At 50.8% G+C, this 21,135-nt stretch overlaps 4 protein-coding genes and 1 long non-coding RNA gene across 9 annotated transcripts; 2 read left to right on the plus strand and 3 right to left on the minus strand.

Moving 5' to 3' along the window:
• Positions 1-224: 224 nt before the first annotated feature.
• tsr2 (TSR2 ribosome maturation factor) lies at positions 225-1,748 on the minus strand. The gene is made up of 5 exons (XM_003962921.3): positions 1,593-1,748; positions 1,099-1,189; positions 902-993; positions 650-808; positions 225-429 (listed from the first exon to the last, which is right to left on the minus strand). Exons 1-5 carry the CDS (start codon positions 1,668-1,670, stop codon positions 322-324), a joined length of 528 nt encoding a protein of 175 aa, XP_003962970.2. The 5' UTR covers positions 1,671-1,748; the 3' UTR covers positions 225-321.
• Positions 1,749-2,708: 960 nt separating this feature from the next.
• grm6a (glutamate receptor, metabotropic 6a) lies at positions 2,709-15,348 on the minus strand. 4 transcript variants are annotated; one of them, XM_029834362.1, is made up of 17 exons: positions 15,157-15,348; positions 14,064-14,661; positions 11,989-12,042; positions 10,791-11,007; positions 10,420-10,555; positions 10,195-10,349; positions 9,970-10,110; positions 9,702-9,902; positions 6,692-6,831; positions 6,479-6,601; positions 6,114-6,378; positions 5,809-6,044; positions 5,566-5,727; positions 5,331-5,480; positions 4,505-4,665; positions 4,111-4,239; positions 2,709-3,135 (listed from the first exon to the last, which is right to left on the minus strand). In XM_029834362.1, exons 2-16 carry the CDS (start codon positions 14,625-14,627, stop codon positions 4,191-4,193), a joined length of 2,754 nt encoding a protein of 917 aa, XP_029690222.1. In that variant the 5' UTR covers positions 14,628-14,661; positions 15,157-15,348; the 3' UTR covers positions 2,709-3,135; positions 4,111-4,190. The 4 variants fall into 4 exon arrangements, with proteins under 4 accessions (XP_029690222.1, XP_029690223.1, XP_029690221.1 ...); XM_029834363.1 differs by having other exon boundaries at positions 4,525-4,665; positions 12,001-12,042; positions 15,157-15,318; XM_029834361.1 differs by having other exon boundaries at positions 4,525-4,665; positions 15,157-15,315.
• LOC115249272 (uncharacterized) lies at positions 6,281-9,025 on the plus strand. Of its 2 annotated transcripts, none has more exons than XR_003887971.1 (3): positions 6,281-6,464; positions 6,532-6,644; positions 8,527-9,025. It is a non-coding gene; the product is annotated as an uncharacterized lncRNA (long non-coding RNA). The 2 variants fall into 2 exon arrangements; XR_003887972.1 differs by lacking the exons at positions 6,281-6,464; positions 6,532-6,644 and adding exons at positions 6,713-6,851; positions 6,961-7,290.
• A 106-nt stretch (positions 15,349-15,454) lies between the features above and the next one.
• Positions 15,455-17,524, minus strand: rad51c (RAD51 paralog C). The gene is made up of 4 exons (XM_003979942.3): positions 17,262-17,524; positions 16,952-17,186; positions 16,608-16,824; positions 15,455-16,525 (listed from the first exon to the last, which is right to left on the minus strand). The coding sequence occupies exons 1-4, from the start codon at positions 17,377-17,379 to the stop codon at positions 16,055-16,057; spliced, it is 1,041 nt and encodes a 346-aa protein (XP_003979991.1). The 5' UTR covers positions 17,380-17,524; the 3' UTR covers positions 15,455-16,054.
• abt1 (activator of basal transcription 1) lies at positions 17,507-20,869 on the plus strand. The gene is made up of 5 exons (XM_003979943.3): positions 17,507-17,628; positions 17,927-18,237; positions 18,305-18,480; positions 20,372-20,557; positions 20,630-20,869. The coding sequence occupies exons 2-5, from the start codon at positions 17,931-17,933 to the stop codon at positions 20,807-20,809; spliced, it is 849 nt and encodes a 282-aa protein (XP_003979992.2). The 5' UTR covers positions 17,507-17,628; positions 17,927-17,930; the 3' UTR covers positions 20,810-20,869.
• Positions 20,870-21,135: the final 266 nt, after the last annotated feature.

The following is a 21,135-nucleotide window of genomic DNA, read 5'->3' on the forward strand; positions in this document are numbered from 1 at the left end:
CCGTCCATGCCCCGCCCCTCTTTTTTTTTACCTGTGTGATTCTTTCTTCTTCAGCTGATGTTTCCTGTAACCCTTTGACACGAAGTCCTGATTAAACCCTTCCAGTCCCGCTGGTGTCCCTCATCACTGGGGTGTTTCTGTCTGGCTCATCACAACCCACTAACCCATCAAATGCCTTCCAGAACCACCTGAGGGGGGAACAGAGACGCTCCGGTCGAGTCCAGTCGCGCTACAGTGCCACACGTCACCTTTTAATTTAAGAAGCACAGCATGACTGCAGCAGTCTCTTAAACAGTTCACAATCAGCCTCTGTCCTCGTCTTCACTTCCTCTTCCGGACCACTGTCCAGCCGTCTTCGTCCTGAGGAGGAGGAGGGGGGGCAGGATCCGTCCTGCTGGCTGAGGGACCAGACGCTTCACATTCCATTGTCTAACACAAACACAAGAGATCAATGAAAGGAGTCTGACTTAATCATGTGACCACCTCTCCCCTAACTAGTATACATGGTTGTAGGAGGGGTTTTGACCAGTTAGTGGATCTATGGTGCCCCCCAGTGGCCACTGCCGCTAACTGCACAGTAAGAAGTGTGAGTAGGCCAACATGTTGATGTGTCAAGAAACTACAAACATCATCACGTGATGTGACACACCTGCGTCTCGGCGTCGCTCTCGTCGTCCGACTCTGTGGCCGGAGCTGTGACCTTTGCTCTCTGACCCGTCCTCTGTGACAGAGACTCAATACTGTGTTTGAGCTGCTGTAGCGCCCCCTGTTGCCACTGGCCGAACATCTGCAGCAGACTGCCAGACACCTGCACACACAGGGTCAACGTGTGACGTCACAGGGCCAACGTGGGACGTCACACAGGCTTCAGCGCCGTGCCTCTGTGTCTCCGAGGACATACCTGAGGTAAACTCCCATCATCCACCAGTGTGTCAAACTCCTGATGCATCAGCAGGGAGATGAAGTCCTCCACCTCGTACTGCTGCAGGTCATCTGATCTCACACACACACACACACACGGTTATTTCCGGGGTATTTAATCATTAATTCCGACTGTCTGACCTCCAGTCAGCCCAAATGTTGGAACATGTTCCTCACCATTGTCTAGAAAGTACTGCTGGACCACGTCCACCATCCAGTCAGCCTTCTGGTGGCCATAAACGCCACCAAAGCCGTTGTCCACGGCGATCTGAGGACGAGAACTAAATTAGACCAAGAGATGAGAGACGTGTCTGTCTGGGATAAAAGGCTCTGGGAACCACAGTCGCAACCAGTATCCACAAACGGAGGAAACTGGGAACAGTGGTCAAGCTGGCAGGGAAACAACCCATCGATCTGTTTATGAGCAGCTAGTTTAAAACATAACAGCTACGTTAACTTTGGAACTGGCTGTAACTTTCAGGTCAGCAGCTTCTGGACCCCGATGCCACAGGTCTCGGCTGTGAACCACCGTTAACAGCAGTTTACCTTCGATCCTGGCTGCTAGCTTTAGCCTCTTAGTCAAGTCATCAGAACCGCACCGGCCAGGTCTTTGACCGCATTTCAGCGGTCCTCTCCTCCACACCTGTCCGTCAGGTGCACCGGTAGCTTACCTGCAGCACGGGCCAGCCGTGCAGGGCCGCGCGGACTCCGTCCTTAAAGAGCTCATGTGAAGCCGAGGAGCGCGCCATGCTGGAGGGTACCCAGCAGACCGAAGCAAGAGAAGGCAGAGAGAGTCGATCGATGGATCCGCCGATGGAGTCGATCGAGAGAGGGATTGATGATGGATGGATGTGGGATGGATTGAGGGATGGATGGATGAATGATGGATGGATGGATGAATGAATGATGGCTCCATATTCATATCCTCTTCCCACCTTCCACATTGTGATCGATGTTCTTTGGTCCTTTGATGTTGGTCAAAATGCAGCTGTGAGTCTGCAGCAGCAACATCGACACATTTTTAAACTGAATTTTGATGAAGGATGTTTGATCTTCAGGAGACTGTGGTAAATCTGCAGAGTTGGGTAACGTTAAGGTTGTGTTTGTTCCGTCAGGAGGGCTCTGCAGGTTCTGTAGGTTCTGGTTCTGCGGGCCAGGACAGTGACGCCAGCACCCTGATGTTTGTTCCCTCCTGGTCTGGAATATTGATGCCGGAGCTGGAAGGGAGAGATGAATAAATGAAGGTGCTTCAAAGGGCTGCTGGAGCTGCAGCAGCTGGCAGGGCTTCAGAACCATCCAGAACCATCAACAGCTCCTCCCTGGTGGCAGCATCTTCATGGGGGAACCATGTTGAGGGTTCCGTCCTCCACCGGTGGGGTGTTCTCCTTCTAAATGGGAGGTTGTGTTTCCTGAAGAAACCAGGCGATGCAGACGGTTGTGATCAAAGCTTTATTGAACAGGTCGAAGATCAAAGCATAGACATGAGGACGCTCACGATCAATTAGTCATCAATAACACACAACACACACATCATACAGATGTTGCTCCTCCCACCATTAAACATAAGAAACATCTCAACATCTGTAAGGAAGAAAGAAACCACCAAAACACCACAAAACTAGTTTACAGATGAAAGACACCTCATCAGTCGTTCCACCAGAACCTGTTAGAGCAGAGTGTGTGTGTGTGAGAGAGTGTGAGTGTGTGTGTGAGAGAGTGTGAGTGTGTGAGAGAGTGAGTGTGTGTGTGGGGGGGGGGTGTGTGAGTGTGTGAGAGTGAGTGTGTGAGAGAGTGAGTGAGTGTGTGTGTGAGAGTGAGTGTGTGCGTGTGTGTGAGAGAGAGAGTGTGTGTGAGAGAGAGTGTGTGTGTGAGAGAGAGAGAGAGAGAGTGTGAGTGTGTGTGTTCATGTACTCACATATTCAAATCCACATTCTACCAGTAAGGTGAGGCCATGTTGGCTGGTCCTCTGGACTTCAAAGGACTGTTTGAGGGTTAAGACCTGATTTAAAGGTCAAGGAACTGTGTAAGGGTCTGGGTCGGGGTCAGGGCTAGGGTCAGGGTCGGGGTCAGAGTCTGGGTCAGGATGTTAAATGGGATGTCAGGCTCGGGAGCTGAGGAATGCAATATGTCTATGAAAGTCCTCACAAAGATAGTACAAGCATGAGTGTGTGTGTATCTTCAGGTTGATGATGTTCTCAGGACCTTTGCAGCTGCCTGTGATGACAGAGCAGAAAGCCTGATCAGCCAATCAGCAGAGGTTATTGATCAGCAGAGAGCCTGATCAGCCAATCAGCAGAGGTTATTGATCAGCAGAGAGCCTGATCAGCCAATCAGCAGCGGTTATTGATCAGCGGGTGCTGGGGTCACGTCATGAGTTCAGACACCACCCACTACGTGACCCTCACCACTGCCAGGACTAAAGTTAAACAGCTGATTCCTGCCTCCCCTGGTCAGAGGGATCAGGTGACAGGAAGACGGGCAACGGCGACGCCCCATCAATAGCACCTGTATTAGTGTTGCTGTTGCTAAGTTACTGTGGTGGCCATGTTACCGGTTAACTACCTGTTACCGGTTAACTACCTGCCCTTGTTATGACCATAACACTAATGGGTGAGTCAAAGATTGATTGTTTTTTTTATCACAGGAGGGTGTTTAACATCCTCTCACACTCACGTGTTCAGTCTCAGGGTTATGTGCACTCTCACGTGCGCTAACCCTGTCTCTGGTGGAAGGGATTCCTGTTTACACTGAACAACGTAAGAAAGAAGAAACTTCAGCTGGGAGCTGCTCTCAGGTTGGGTTTTTCTCTGCGCAGGGAATAGAACCATTAACCTGCAGCATTAGTGCCTTGCTCTGGAGCACACAGTGTCTCAACTGCTGCGATGAATCTTTAACAAGCAGCTGAAATATTCAGAAGCTCCACCAGAAATATCTGCAAAGCTTCCACGCGTCAGGAAGCATCATGGTCTAAATGGTCCGACTCCGCCCCCAGGTGTGAGAACCAGGATACCCCAGTGCATTCTGGGAAGTGTCCCAACCTTCACTAGACCCCGAAATGCCAGCTGATTCCTGAAATCTGGGCGCTTTCAGGTCTGGATGCTGTAGCGGAGGCTTCCACCTGAACACTACCCAGAACAACAGTCCTAAGAAGTGATGGAGACACACAGGCTGGAAGGAGAGTGTGGGTACCTGTGACCAGGGAACGTCCTGCAGGGTCACTGGGACCAGGGACGTCCTGCAGGGTCACTGGGACCTGTCGGGCTCGATCTTCACCTCTCCGTTCTGTTTCTCGTTTGACAGCTGTGCCTGGACAACAGCCTGAAACGAAGACAGACGGCAACATCGACAAGGTAACATTAACAGTGGGCAGGAGGAGACCCGTTCCACCGGGAGGAGATCCCTCCCACCAGGAGGAGGCCCATCCCACCAGGAGGAGACCCGTCCCACCAGGCCCCTCCCACCAGGCCCGTCCCACCAGGAGGAGACCCCTCCCACCAGGAGGAGGCCCATCCCACCAGGAGGAGACCCGTCCCACCAGGCCCCTCCCACCAGGCCCGTCCCACCGGGAGGAGACCCAACCCACCGGGAAGAGACACGTCCCACCTTGAAGCTTCTCTTTCTCTTCTGGACGTTCTGCTCAGGTTGGAAGAGGATGACATAGACCTTTGGCATGTAGAGCATCCCCAGTGAGACAAAAGCGCTGAGAGACATGGAAACAGTCAGAGTTGCTGTCTGGATGAACATCTGTGGACACAGAAGGACAGAATGTGAGCAGGGCTCCCCTGGTCCCAGTGTCCAGGCATAAGACTAGTGAAGAGTTCCAACTGAGGTGCATCTAAACAGCTGCGGTAAAGTTCTGGAACTGAACAGGGTACTGACCCATTAGAAGATCACGTCAGTCACGTGATCACACATCAGCACCAACAGGGAGCTCAACCTAGGAAGAGCAGTAATGGAGCCGCTGTTCCTGTCCCGTGTCCCCTGGCGGACGCCTCCCCCCCAGCATCATTAATGCAAGAATAAAAAGACTCTTCTTATTTCTACACACTGCAGCTGCAGCGTCCATGTGTCCTGCAGGTGGGGTCGCACTCCTCCCTTCTCTGTACTTACAACCCCCCGACGCTCTAACTTTGGCTTGAACAATTATATCCCATAATTACGTCTGGTGCTGCTTTGTAATCTCTATAATCCAACTGTTCCACTTTGTCTGTCAGCTGCATTAAAGTCTCCACGTTCCTCCCGTCAACACACAACAAAGCACCAACACTGAAAGCTGTTTTGGTTTGGACAGTTGGGGCTGCTTTCATCTGTCCATCCGTCCATCCGTCCATCTGTCCATCTGACAGTATCTACCAGGACGGTTTCAGCCTGTCTACTCTGGTTCCTGTCCTCCTGACAGAGGTCCTCACCTTCTCGGAGGACTGGGCCGTGCCAAAGAAGATGGGCACGAAGGCCAGCCAGATGATGCAGGTGGTGTACATGGTGAACCCGATGGGCTTGGCTTCGTTAAACGTCTCTGGAACGCCGCGGCTCTTCACGGCGTACACCGTACACGTCACCTAGCAACACACCGACACGCCACGCTTATTTCCTGTTATCGTTCACAAGAGCGGGAGTTGACGTGGCTGAAGGTCACTGTGTTACCATGAGCACGATGCTGTAGCTGAGGCAGCAGATGATGGACAGGTCGGACATGTCGCACTTCAGGATGCCCCGGGCCAGGTTGGGCTGGGGAGGACGCAGTTCCTCGTAATCGATGATGGTGTGAGGAGGGACCACAGCAAACCACACGAACACGCCGAAGACCTGAAGCACACAAACACCAGCCGAAGGTCAAAAAAAGCCCCTTCAGGCGGGCAGGAAGTGGGAGCAGGCCACCAGGCTCACCTGCACAGAGATCAGCACGAAGGTGATGATGAGCTGGGAGGTGGGGCTGATGAACTTGGGCGGGGTCACCGACCTCTTGCCCTGCTCGAAGATGCGGTAGATGCGGTTGGTCTTGGTCAACATGGCGGAGTAGGTGATGGCCATGCCGAGACCCAGCAGAAGTCGTCGGAAGGCACAAACCACCACGCCCGGTTCTGCGATCATCAGGAAGGTGATCAGGTAGATTTTGAAGATACCTGAGGGGATGGGGGGGGGGGCGTTAGAAGCAGAAACCCCATACAGACACTCACCAGTTGGTTACTGACCGGTCAGGAGAACATAGCTGAGCTCCCTCCCCGAAGCCCTGACGATGGGCGTGTCGTTGAAGCGGATGAAGGTGATCACCACCGCGCTGGTTGCTAGGATACCAAGCATGGCCAGGGAGGCAGGCACGAGGGCCCAGGGGGAGTTCCATTCCAGTTTAATGATGGGGGTTGGGAGGCAGGTGGTCCTGTTGGGGGCGGGACGCATGTCTGATGGACAGGTCTCGCAGGTAAACTCATCATACTGGTACTGATAACCGTCGCAGAGCTGCAGACAGGACAGGACAGGACGGGACACGACGCGACAGAGAGTCACTGGGAGGAGCCCATAACCTGGTGGATGAGGTCAGAAAGGTCAGCGACTGTACCTCACAGTGCCAACAACACGGGACACCTTTCACCATCTTCTTCCTCTCTCCAGGGTTACAGGGGAGGCTGCAGATGGAGGCTGGAACTGACTTATCTCCTCCGGACCACTGCATCTCCTCCAGCTGACAGGCAGACAGACAGGCAGGCAGACAGGCAGGCAGACAGGTGACGTCGGGGCAGACACACATGAATTCCCTCTTTCATCTCCTTACATTCAGCCTGAGGTTGTTGGTCCATTGGCCAATGAGGTGGTAGCCAGGGTTGCTGTGGTTGGTCATCTGGAACTGGAAGATGTCGTAGCGACCGGGAGCGTCCCCGTTCTCGTTGAACAACACGCTGGTCCCTGCGCTTCCTGGAAAACACAAAAGAAAGGTAGAAGGAATGGCCTGGACCAAAGCCTGAGGCCACGGCCCCTTTCCAATGACGCATTAGCCAAATAACGAGGACTCAGATCTGTCAACAACCATGTTTCTGCATGAAGGGTGCTGTATAAAGCTTGACCTTTGACCTGCGGCAGGCCACAGGTCGGTGGACCAGGCTGTTCCTGGGACACAAACATGGAGAGGAACGAGCAGCCAGCACGTTTCCGTGACAACCAGCCAGGCCCCAGGGCCACACGGCTGCTCCACCGTCCTCGTGTGGACGGATCACAACCCACCTGCAGATCAACTAGTTCCTCAACTCTGGCCATCATCAACTCCCACACAAGGCTGCCCTGAAGATCCAGGGGAACATCAGGAACATGGTGGAGCTGAGATGTAACTCAGGTGTTGCTGCCGTCAGGTGTTTCACATCCCAGGAAGAAACAGAGGTGGGTTTTTGTTGGGCTTTTCAGAACCTTCAGAGTGATTCCAGCATCTGTTCACATTAATTATTAAAATGCACGCACACACACACACACACACACACATGCACGCAAACACGCGCACGCACACACACACACACACACACGTATGCACGCACACACACACACACACGTATGCACGCACACACACACACGCACACACGCAACCTTGAACATGTAAAGTGCATTAAGTTATTTTTAACTTGAATAAAGAAGAAGCTGTTGCTCAGAGCAGAACCTGAACCGCCCAGAACCTACAGGGAATGCTGCACCTGTTCGGTGGTGCAGAGCACCATCAGAGTTTAAAGGAACCAGAACAAACAGAGTCTAAAGGATCCAGAACACCATCAGAGTCTAAAGGATCCAGAACAAACAGAGTCTAAAGGATCCAGAACACCATCAGAGTCTAAAGGATCCAGAACACCATCAGGGTCTAAAGGATCCAGAACACCACCAGAGTCTAAAGGAACCAGAACAAACAGAGTCTAAAGGATCCAGAACAGAGTCTAAAGGATCCAGAACACCAACAGAGTCTAAAGGATCCAGAACAAACAGAGTCTAAAGGATCCAGAACAGAGTCTAAAGGATCCAGAACAGAGTCTAAAGGATGTAGAACAAACAGAGTCTAAAGGATTCAGAAGAGTCTAAAGGATCTAGAACAAACAGAGTCTAAAGGATCCAGAACAAAAGGATCCAGAACAAATAGAGCTTAAAGGATCCAGAACGAGCAGAGTCTAAAGGATCCAGAACGAGCAGAGTCTAAAGGATCCAGAACAAACAGAGTCTACTGTAAAGGATCCAGAACAAGCAGAGTCTAAAGGATCCAGAACAAACAGGGTCTAAAGGATCCAGAACAAGCAGAGTCTAAAGGATCCAAAACAAACAGAGTCTAAAGGATCCAGAAAAACAGAGTATAAAGGATCCAGAGCAAACAGAGTCTAGCGGATCCAGAACAGAGTCTAAAGGATCCAGAACAAAGAGAGTCTAAAGGATCCAGAACAAACGGAGTCTAAAGGATCCAGAACAAAGAGAGTCTAAAGGATCCAGAACAAACGGAGTCTAAAGGATCCAGAACAAACAGAGTCTAAAGGATCCAGAACAAACAGAACCTCGGGGAAGCAGCTTGGCTGATCTTATCTTTAATGAGTTTTGAATGTTAGTCAATAAGTTTGTTTAGAACTTGTTTTTTCTGCTCTATTTCAGGAAGATCTGAACCTGGAGTGAAAGATCTCCTCTCCCACACCAACAACCTTCTAGTCAAACACTTAATCCTTCAGAGCTTGTGGGGGGTTCTTCCCCCCTGAAGGAACCCTGCCTCTTTCAGCTGCTGCTGCTTCTCATCTTTATGAAAGATTGATTTGAAGTCTTCCAGGATGAAGCTGCTACTGTCCCAGCAGCCTCCAGGAGGGAGGAGGGCTGCACCCTGGACCTCAGCCTCACCGCCACCCAACCCCACGTGCATGTGTTTGGACTGTGAGAGGAGCCTGCTGGCCTGGGGAGAATGTGAAGCTCCTGGTCCTCAGGGGACTCACAGGCCAGCGAGGCGGCAGAGGGACAACGGTGTAAAAGAAGCCGTGGGGCAATGTTCCCTCTAATTTTTCATGTGTCTGAGCAGACACACAAGCTCCCTGAGCACACCGAGGACCACTGTGAGCAACATCAGATGGGTACGCTGTGGCCACACACCAGTGTCATGCGTGTTCAAGACCTTGGATCATAGCAAGTTACATGGCTTATTAAAAGAATCAAATGACAGCAGCACATAAAATGAAAAAGACAAAAATGTTGTTGTTCATGAGATGTGTACTATGTTATATGTGAGAGTCCTGCTTTAACCATAGGAAGAGTCACTCAGTTTCACCGCTTGTTCTTCTATTTGCACATACTCCGACAGCCATTCCATCTTAAAAGAACCGCATTTCTTTTTTACTTTGGCTTGATGAGTGGATGTGGCTCTGCCCGTTCGTTTCGCCATGATAAGGGATTAGCATTTGCGTCTCTTAACTCCGCTGCACTGTTGTTACCTAGCTAACGTGCACGGCGAGTAAAAGCAGGGCACATACGCAAACACTGTCAATGCTATGATTGGCTGCGTAGCGTAAGTGAACTGTATCGGATTATTGGCTGGACACCTGTCGCTCATTGAGTTACGTTGCAAAATGGTGCAGAAAACAATATTACTGGTCTAATTAACTAGATCATATCAGTTCTAAAATTAGATATGAATTAATACGTTTCTGTTGAATTTTATTTTGTGCGCTGCATAGATTTTCTTGTGCGCTGAGTATGTACAAGCAGTGCGCAATTGCGCAAGCGCGCAGCTTAGAGGGAACATTGCCGTGGGGGTAAAGACAGTGGTGAATCACGGTTCTTCTCACCGTTGAAGTTGACGGCTCTGATGTACTGCAGGAACAGGCGTCCCTCCACGGGGTCCATGTTGCTGCACACCCCCGCACTGCCGGGACACAGGTCCTGGTGCATGCTGTGCAGAGCGTAGGCCACCGCGTAGACGGCGTCGATCACAAACTGGACCTTCCCCTCCTGCTCGTAGTGCGAGTCCCGGCCAATCCGTTCCTCACCTGCGTGCGTGGACGTTGGTTTATCCTGAACCATAAACCCTTACCCCCCCCTTCATGGTGGGCCTACCGGTGCACTTCTTCTTATCAGGGTCCAGTTTGATCCCAGGTCGCGTCAATTTACACCTGAAGTCGTCCTCCCAAAATTCGTTGAACCAGATATTCCTGCGGTTGTTCTCCAGAGAACGAGATGTAAAGTACTGATCAAAGCCTGTACCACACACACACACACACACACACACACTCGTCAGCCTTTCTCCATGGTGCATTGTTTCCATGGTTTCTACTCTCTCACCATCTATGGAGGCCCGTTTAGGCAGGATGGTGACGGCGCCCTCAGCGACGTCCTCCAGCTCTGTGATGGGGGAACTCTTGGCTCCCCAGCTGTCTGAACCCACGAACAGGAAGTGGCCTGTCAGGTTGGCACGTTGCGCTGCCTCCAGGACTCTCCTACAGGAAGGACAGAAGTCACATGACCATCCGGTCCTTAAAGAGGAGCCGAGGCCGTTTGCAGTTTTACTTTATGTCGTCCTCGTTGGCGAAGATGATCACGCCTCTGGCGTTACTGGTCTCCATCAACCGCATGACAATCTTGTCAAACTCTCCAGCTGTTGGTTCACGTGGGATCTTCACAGACTGAGCAATGCACACGCCGCCTGTCAGAGGGCGAGGGAGGCGGAAACAGAGAGAGAGAGAGAGAGAGGGAACATCTCACTAAAATGTCTTCTGGTCCAGGTTCCTTTAGGACAGGCTATGATCGGTGCTCCGGGTCCTAGTGGTGTTCTAACAAAAGTGTGTTTATGATGACAGATTGGGATTATTTTGAGCATCAAACCAGATCTCTAAAAGCTGATAGAGCAGCTCTGACTCTGAGGGACGCTCTTGAAATACCAGCCTCTCTGGAGATCTGCATGAAGGCCTCCACTCCGCTCTCCCCATAGTTCCCCTCAGAGGCCAGTGTGGACACGTAGTTCCAGCCCAGAGCTTTGACGATGTCCAGCATGGTCTGAGCCTGGTACGAGTCCGGAGGAACCACCCGCGAGAAGAAGTCATATCGGTTGTTGTCGCTGAGCTCTGGAGCCGTCGACGCGTAGCTCACCTGAGGAATCTGGGACCAACAGACGAGAGGCATCACTGTGGTGAACAGGTCATGAGCAACACCTGAGGAAGCTGGTTCAGCACAGGTGCTTCACACAGCGCATTTACACATCGATGACTGGATTTAATGGTGGATTTACGGGACCCATACGACCATCACCTTCACCTTCACCATCACCCTTATCACCCTTAACATCATGTTGACCTTCACCATCACCTTAACCATCACCACCATCACCCTTAACATCACGTTCACCATCACCACCATCACCCTTAACATCACGTTCACCTTCACCATCACCTTAACCATCACCACCATCACCCTTAACATCACGTTCACCATCACCATCACCATCACCACTATCACCCTTAACATCACGTTCACCTTCACCTTCACCTTCACCATCACCTTAACCATCACCACCATCACCCTTAACATCACGTTCACCTTCACCATCACCACCATCACCCTTAACATCACCTTCACCTTCACCATCACCACGATCACCCTTAACATCACGTTCACCTTCACCTTCACCCTCACCATCACCACCATCACCCTTAACATCAACTTCACCTTCACCGTCACCGTCACACTCACCATCACCACGATCACCCTTAACATGACCTTCACCGTCACCATCACCTTCACCATCACCACCATCACCCTTAACATGACATTCACCTTCACTGTCACCATCACAATTAACATCACGTTCACCCTTATCGTCACCATCACCTTCACACTCACCATCACCTTCACCATCACCACCATCACTCTTAACATGACGTTCAACTTCACCATCACCATCACCATCACCATCACCATCACGTTCATCTTCACCTTCACCATCACCGTCACACTCACCTTCACACTCACCATCACCACCATCACCCTTAACATCCACCATCACCTTCATCATCACATTCACCATCATTTTCACCTTCACCATCATCTTCACCTTAACCATCACACTCACATCATCTTCACCTTAATCATCACCTTCATCATCATCTTCACCATCATCTTCACCATCACCTTCACCTACAACATGTATGTCATTGATTTCTGTCTCAAGGCTCAAAAACTGATGATTGAAGAAAAGATCTCAGATATTCGTTGACCCAAAACCATCAGCTGTTTCTAATCTGGGACAAAGCTCTTTCCCCAATTAACTGGTGAAAGAATTTGACCCAAAATGTGAACAAAATCATACATATTACCCCCAACACACACACACACACACACACACATCAGTAGATTAAAATTGTGTAACAACATGAGCTGAATGTGTGTCAAATGCTTCCATAACCTGAATAATAATCACATTAGTGTGTGTGAGAGAGTGAGCGAGTGTGTGTAGATTAATGAAGGACTCCACATTAACGAGCTCCTAATAGCAGACCTGGTTATGACAGTCATCATCACCACAGTGACGCTCCAGTGAAGCCAGACAACCATGACCATGAGGTTGATGTTCCAGCTTCACCCCCTCTCACCTCTGAGCTGGAGGTGAGCAGAACCACCACATCACAAGTCCTGGTTATCCTGTAGTATCTCTGTCACAAACACACACACACACACACACACACACACACACACACACTCGTTTTTCGGTTGTTTCTTTACAACCTAAATGAATGCAGAAAAAAGCCATTTTCCCATGAAGCATCTGTGTTTCTGCTGTTTGTTTTAAAATAACAAAACTGAGTCAAAATAATCTAATAATCTTCACATGCACACACACACGCACAATCACTCTCTTTCACGCATGCACACACGCATGAGTGTGAGTCATTAAAAGCTTTCATTAGAGACGGCCAGTCTTCCATTAATCCACCAACCAGACTGCTTCACCCACCCGCCTGTCTGTTCACCTGTGTCTCTGCGCAGTAGCTGATTGTATTCACCTGTGTTCCTGTTCACCTGTCTGCCTCTCGTCTTCCTGTAACTGTCAGCTCTTACATTCTTATGGGGACACGAGTGACTGGGGACAGCCGTGTCTCAGAGTTCAGACAGACACACATTCTGCCTGAGTGGTTGGTGGAGTGTTCAGGAAATTAAACCTCATTAAAAGCTGCTTCATAATCGGGGGGATGAAACAAAAGACTATTTCAGAACGAGCATCGTTATTCAGGCGCAACGCTGACTCAGTCCGTTATTCTACCATCATGCTAGCATGATGGAGAACCACGCAGTAAAGGTTTAATAACCTTTAGTGTCCAAACAAAGGAAAAGACAATAAAGATCTTCTTCAACTCAACTATACTGCTAACAATGATGCACGCAGACAACCCACCAACCAACCCACCCACCCACCCATCAACCTACCAACCAACCCACCCATCAACCTACCAACCAACTCACATATCAACCTACCAACCAACCCACCCACCTACCAACCAACCCATCAATCTACCAACGCACCCACCCACCTACCAACCAACCAACCCATCAATCTACCAATGCATCCACCCATCTAAAAACCAACCAACCAACCCACCCACCAACCAACCCACCCACCCACCTACCAACCAACCACCTACCCACCAACCAAGCAACCCATCAATCTACCAACGCACCCACCCACCTCCCAAACAACCCCCCATCAACCCACCAACTAACAACCAACCCATCAACCTACCAACCAACCAACCCACCAACCTACCAACCAACCCACCCATCAATCCACAAACCAACCAACCACCTACCCACCCACCAACCAACCAACCCACCTACCAACCCACTCACCTACAAACCAACCCACCCATCAACCAACCCACCCACCCATTCATCAACCAACCAACCCACCCACCCACCCACCCACCCACCTACCAACACACCCTTTCTTTCAACCCCCTGAAGAACATTCATCTCTCTATTTACTGTTGATTTTGAAAAACCCTTAAAAAGGTTGTGTCATCAGCATAGAGGTGGCAGGAGGTGTCTGCCAGTGGTGCTACACCAACAGGGGACGTGGGGCCTGCTAGAGGACTAGCGGGAATCTGAGACACACCTGCGGACACAGACAGCTTCTGCTGCTGTCCGTCGCTCACATCATTTACCTCGAACAGTCTCAGGATGTTGGCCACCATGATGGACACGGAACTCGCCGACGCTCCGATCACTCCCACAACCCTCTCGGGTTTGCGTATGATGGGCGGGTCTCCGTTGGAGCAGCGGATATCAGACGTGTCTTTCTGGATCAGGGCCTGAACAAAGGTTAGCGACTGCTCCAGGGCGTAGGTGTCCCTGGAGCAGGTGTCCAGGATGCGGGCCCCCAGCGTGATGTTTGGCAGCAGCTCTGAGTCACTGTTGATCTGATCCAGAGCGTACAACATGGCTTCCATTCGGTGGATCCCCTTCTCCTTCTTCAGCTCCCCACAGGGCAGGCCGTGCGGGCCGCGGGCGTGGATGGGGAACAGCCCCCCCAAAGTGATGTCACCAGCTATCTTTATGGAATGAGGGTGGAAGTGCTGATGAGAGCTGCTCACCTGCAAAACCTCTCCACCAATCAGGAGCAAAAGCCAGAGGAGAAGGCGGGGCTGAGGTGGCACGTGTCCAATCAGCACCGGGACAGAAAGATGTTGGGAGCAGATGGGGGAGTGGGCGTGGTCTGATGACATCATACCGAGCAGAAGGTGCTCATGCTATTGCTGACACCTACAAAACACAATCAATCAATCAACCAATCAATCAACCAGCCAGTCAGTCAGCAACAGGAGCCTTGACTCCTGACACAAATGACTTTAATCATCTTTTGGGAGGAGAATTACAATTTACATATTACACATTAATTACACATTATTTTCAACATTGTTTTTGACTTCTCATTTCCAACTTCATTTAATCTGCTCGTTAAAATTTTACAAACACACTTGTGACCAGTTTTGCAAACCCATTTAAAGCTCCTCCGTAAATGATTAGCATATACAATTATTCATCTTAATAATTAGCATCAAACGAACCGCTCACTTATTTCTGGAAGAGTGAGACGTCATCGCCATCATTCTTAAACAGTTTAACTTTCTCCTAACCCCCGTCATCAGTTGTCGTCGCCAGAATCAAACGCGTCAATAACAATAACTCGTTGTTTGAGGTAGTTAGTGGCAGCTGAGGCTGGTTGGACTCTTGGTCCACACCGAGACCAGGACATACCGGAGCAGGGACCCGTCTCCTCCCGGGCTGCTACTGCTGTCTCCCGTCGCTGCTCTGTTCCGCCAGTTCCCTCGCATGTGTCTGCTTCAGTTTCTCATCCGAAGCACCACCAGGACCATCTCTCGCACGCACGAACAAACCACGTGCTCGCGCGCGAGTCACACATTTCAGGTTGTGCGGTCCTGCCAGAGTGGATCATCACCGGCGAACATCTCTGTTGAGGCGGCGCTCCGTCGCCCTCTGCCGGCTGCAGCACGGCACTGCGGGGGTTCCGGAGTCACGTGACTACACGAGGCAGTTTCTTTGTTCATTTTAAAAAGTTTAATGGACACAAAGACAGCACTGCTAGAGCCTGATGACAACTGGACACAACTGGTTCAGTCTCATTCTGTTCACAACCACAATGACGCCGTTTCCTTCTGTTGAAACTCTTATTTCAGGACCGATCAGGCCACCTGTTGAGGCTGCCACCTGAATATCTGGCCTTCTCCCTGTCCCGTCAACACGGCGGCATTTTACCAGCAGCGGTAAAAATGCAGATTTAGAGGTTTCGGTGGGAAGAATGAGACGTCTGTGAAGAAAGAAGTTTATCATCCCTCCTCCTCCGCTTGTGTTTGGAGTGAGACAGATGTGGAGTGTTTACCTCGCCACCCTTGATTCCCTTTGATCCTCCTGATCCCAGACAGGAGACGTGATTTCCTTTGATCCTCCTGATCCCAGACAGGAGACGTATTCTGGTGCAGCTGTGCAGGGACCCAAACCCCCACCTCTGCCTGGCTCAGCCCTTTATTACCACCCCGTTCGAAGGTCATTACAGGAGAAATGCACCACACTCAAGTCTCTTCTAGAACTTCACGATCCAGGACGGCACGCGGACCTGGTCTGGGCCTTTTCACCTTTAGACACCTTGTTTACCAGTCTCTGATTGGCTGAGTGGTTCTGACCATTGCTCAGCGTCCCTGAAGCCCTCAGAGGTGATCGTGTACCTGACGGTGGAAACCCTGTGACAAGGAGATTTCACGATGATAGCCAGACGCTGTGGCCCCTCCCACTGGAGGAGGAGCCTGATGGTGGCAGCGTGGCCCCAGCTGTCCCCGAGGGCGGGGACCAACTGGGACTGTGCGCCCTGCACCCTCGTGGTCATCTGGTTGGTTATCACCACTGCGATGTCGTGGCTGGTTGCCATGGAGAGGAGCTGCTGGGCGAAACCGCTGAGCAGGCGGGTTCGCTGCAGGAGCTCATCAAAGAGCGGCCGGAAAGGAGACGCCACGCTGTCGATTACCAGGAGGCGGACCCTGGGGTGATCGGACAGGAAGCCGGGCATCAGGTGAAGCTCCGCCAGCAGCTCTATGTAGTCATGACAACGGACCTGAGAAAGACCAAGCAGATGAGTACCCGAGTACCCGGAGCGGCACGACGGTCCCATGTGAGGAATATGGACGCATTATTACCACAAACATATTTGACAGGATGGACTCCACCGTGAAGGTCTCCATGGCAACGCGCTGCTCCTGGTCTTCCACCAGTAAGGAGCAGTGGTTGACGGCAGCAGCGGCCAAGTCCGCGACCCTCTGAATCAGGAAGCTGCCCTCGGTGTCAATGTAAACCACCTGACCGCCAACGCCGCCAAAACACCGAGGCACCTGGGCATCCACCGCCAGCTGCAGGCTGAGGGGAGGAGGCCATCAGACACGGGTAGGGACAACACGCTACTGGCACAAGTACACCTTCAGCCAACCCAACAGGGTCAGGTGGTCTTATTGACTCTAGTGATCGGTGTGTGTGTGTGTCTGACCACAGCTGGGTTTTCCCCACTCCTGGAACTCCACACACTTCAGTCACCCTCCCCACCGGTGCTCCACCTCCCAGAGCAGCGTCCAGCTGAGAGGAGAAGGTCACAATGCTCCTCAGCTCCTCCTCCTCCTTCTGCAGCAACTCCAGGGCTGTCGAGGAGGAGGAGGCTGCTCCTTCATCTGCTCTCCTCACTGCCTGCAGCACCTCCAGCGCCTCCTGCTGGTTGAGTGCAGCTTCTGCAGCAGTACAGTGGATTTCACATCTCAACACAGAAACACTGACATTTAAGCGTTTTCTATCTCAAACGTCACCTTTACTGAGCTGCTGCGGCTTGACGTGGAGGAGGTCGGTGGTGAACTGGAAACCAGCGCTGACCAGTTTAACTTTAACGCCGGGGTTCAAAGATAGACTTGACACGGGTCTTTGCATATCCGCCCCTGAATGCTAGCATTTACATATATTCAGACTATATTCACACTAAATTGGGACTATATACGCTTTCTGAAGCCACTTCAAAACATTCCGCCATGTCAGTATGCGCTGAAACCGCGTCTGCAAACCACCACAGAAGAAGAAGGCGGCTGTGTCCATACGTCATCAACGTGCGACAGAGTTCACGTGTGACATCGGCATCGTAGAACCGTCCTGTTTAGTTGGGAATGTTTTAAAAGTCTCGGGGTGAGTTTTGCGTTTGGTTGGTTTGAAGTTAACGCGTTTTAAAGGTGACAAAAAGCAGTTTTAAAGTCTGACCACCCAACAGCAGTAACATGTTCCCGCGCGTACCAAGATGTAATGTCTATGTTGTAACCGTATTTCACCACATATCGGCAGGTTTTACACCAGCAGCAGTAGCACATATAACATTTGGCGTTACATTAACTATATGTAATCAAGTGTAGAAGCTTTATTTATCCAGATGTTAAAGGGGAAGTTTAGCAGATGTTGGCAGGGACTCGAATCTGTGTTTTTTCTGCAGGGATATGGAGAGAAAGTTGGAAGAGGAGGAGATGAAGGAGGACCAGGGGGGTGGGTGTGATGATGATGGTGATGAAGACACCGACGATGATGAATGGATGAATGCAGATGAGGGTGGTGGGCACAAGGACACCGATGAAGACTTTTCTGTTGAGAAGAACGTTTCTATTGGCAGAACGTCCGGTCCAGGCCAGAAGTGTGTTCCAGGCATCATCTACCTGGGCCACATCCCCCCAAGGCTGAGGCCCAGACACCTGAGGAACATGCTGTCCTCCTACGGAGAGGTTGGACGCGTCTTCCTGCAGCCTGAAGGTGAGGGACAAGTCAGGCGTTCTCGCTCTCCGCCAGGCTCTAAACTCCACGTCTGTGTCCTCCCCAGACCAGCAGGTGAGGAGGAGGAAGAAGAGGTCTGGCTTGAGGAGGTGCGATTTCACTGAAGGTTGGGTGGAGTTCAGAGACAAACGTGTGGCGAAGAAAGTGGCGGCGTCTCTCCACAACACGCCCATGGGAACCAAGAAACGCCAGAAGTTTTATTCCGATCTCTGGTCCATTAAGGTACCGTATTTTCACGACCATAAGGCACATCGTATTATAGGGCGCACCTTCAATTAACGGCCTATTTTAGAACTATTTTCATACACAGGGCGCACCGCGTTATAAGGCGCATAGCATAGAAACTGCGTAGTGCCTGGGGATTCACGACGCATTCAGTAGATCGAGCTGCGCTAAAGGGAATCTCAATAAAACGGCTAGATAAGTCGGTCAAACTTTATTAATAGAATACAAACCGGCATTCTCACAACTCCATTCACTCCCAAAATGAATAAACAGCTGTTTTATTAATTTTCCAGAGCGACGTAGTGTTTTTGCGTAACACAGTTCGTTTAATAACAGCGAGTTATAACAGGTAGTGCAACATTTTTATCACCTAGTGGATAGTGGAGTTTAATCAATCTTCGATTTAGTGCAACATTTTTATCACGTAGTACCGTTGCGGTAAATCAAACGTTAGTGCAAACACAATATACGGTAACTCGAACTCTCAAAGTAGTGCAAAGCGATAGCAATAGCAATATAACAACGTTGTTCAAACGGTAATGTCCATATTCACAGTATGACCAGCCTTGTTAAGTTGTAAACACACAAAAGAAACACGTAAAGCTCACTTTATCAGTTCATTCCTCATCCAGGAATCCCTCGAATTCTTCCTCTTTGGTGTCTGAATTGAACAGTTGTGCGAATACGGCGTCCAACATGGCCGGCTCCGTCTCGTCAAAGTCGTCATCAGGGTCAGTGTCGCTGGTGTTGTCTGGCATTTCAGTGACAATCCCTGCCTTCCTGAAAGCTCGGACCACGGTCGAGACTGATATATCAGCCCAGGCATTTACGATCCACTGGCAGATAGTGGCGTATGCTGCTCGGCGCTGTCTCCCCGTCTTGGTGAACGTGTGTTCGCCTTCCGTCATCCACCGCTCCCACGCAGTTCGCAGTCTAGCTTTGAATGCCCTGTTGACACCAATATCTAGCGGCTGCAGTTCCTTTGTTAATCCACCCGGAATGACGGCAAGAACTGAATTAGTGTGCTTCACTTGTTTTTTTTACACCATCGGTGATATGGGTGCGCATGGAGTCGCAGACCAAGAGGGACGGAGCTGCGTGAAAAAAGCCACCCGGTCTCTTGACGTAAATTTCTCTCAGCCACTCACTCATCTTTAGTCCGTTTAGTCTTTCTTACCTGGCGCAGGTCGTCTTGTTGCTTCCTCCACTTCCGCATCATTGATTCATTCACGTTAAATTCTCTTGCTGCTGCTCTATTTCCGTGTTCAACTGCGTGACTGATAGCCTTCAGTTTGAACTCTGCGTCGTAAGCGTGTCTCTTGCAAGGAACCATTTTGGGGTCTTTACAGACAGAAATGGTTTGGGACTGAATTCCTATTTATCGCTCTTACTGCTGTTACTTCGGCCACGCCTACTGACTACGGTAGCCGCGATTAACCAATATTACCGTAATCCATACAAAAGGCGCTCCGGGTTAAAAGGTGCACCGTAGATTTTTAGAAAATTCTAGGCTTTTAGGTGCACTTTATAGTCGTGAAAATACGGTACCCCAGCAGGGCGATGGCCCACATCTCCGCCGCTGCTCCAGCTGCCGTACAGATGTTCTCGCGCTCCTTATCTTATTCTGCCGTAAAAATGAGATTCAACAGGAAGAAATGTTGTAATTGTGTCAGGAGAAATGAAGGGACATTTGCTACATAGTGAGGTGCCTGTTTAGAGTTAGCATTGTGACTCACAGTCGTCCAGATGAGTAGCTGACAGGCTAGCATCAGGGTTAGCTTCTCTCAGGTGATATAAAGACGATAGCTGTATTATCCAGATGTAACTGAAACATGGGAGCAGCTGTTCTTCTTGAAGCTGAGACATCTGTCCGTCCGTCTGTCTGCAGTACCTGCACAAGTTCCAGTGGACCCACCTGAGTGAGCGGCTGGCCTACGAGCAGACAGTGCTGCAACAGAGGCTCCGCACTGAGGTGTCGCAGGCAAAGAGGGAGACCAGTTTCTACTTGAGTAACGTGGACAAGAGTGCTCACCTGGAGAAGCTGAGGAAGAGGAGGAAGCAGGAAGGCCAGCAGGTGAAGCTCTCCTCCAAACACCGCTGCGGCGTCCTGAGGCCACACTGAGTCCATGTTTGTGCATCACTGCAGGTGGAGGAGAGGACGTGGGACTTCAGCCAGCGCCAGACCGAGGAGGAGATCCAGACGAGGAAGAGGAGGAAGAGCTGCAGGAGCCAGAAACAGCTGGAGAAGAGCGGCCAGCTCCAGCAGCAGAGCCACTCAAACACGTCTCTGCTGGCCAAAATCTTCAGGGCCTCCACGGCAGACTGACGGTTGGGTTTGAACAGGTTCAGACCAGGTCAGACAGGCCGACAGGATGGACACAAGAAGGCTCTTTCAAAATAAAACAACCGCCCGGTTATATGTTTGTGTGTGTTCGGGGGGGGGGGGGGGGTGAACTGGTTGTCATGGTGGTTTTGGAACTCTTTCATCCATTTGTGGGAGTCGCCCTCCATTAAATGACGTCACAACCTCATGAGAACTTCTGGGTTTTGGTTGTCGGGCTGTTCTTTTCTGACCCTCAAGCCGGGAACCCTTTGATGTGACCGCCAGCGTCTTATTATTGCTTTGATCTTTTCAGCCTCTGAACCGTTTAT

Source organism: Takifugu rubripes, chromosome 3 (assembly GCF_901000725.2).
Source record: "Takifugu rubripes chromosome 3, fTakRub1.2, whole genome shotgun sequence".
NCBI lineage: Eukaryota > Metazoa > Chordata > Actinopteri > Tetraodontiformes > Tetraodontidae > Takifugu > Takifugu rubripes.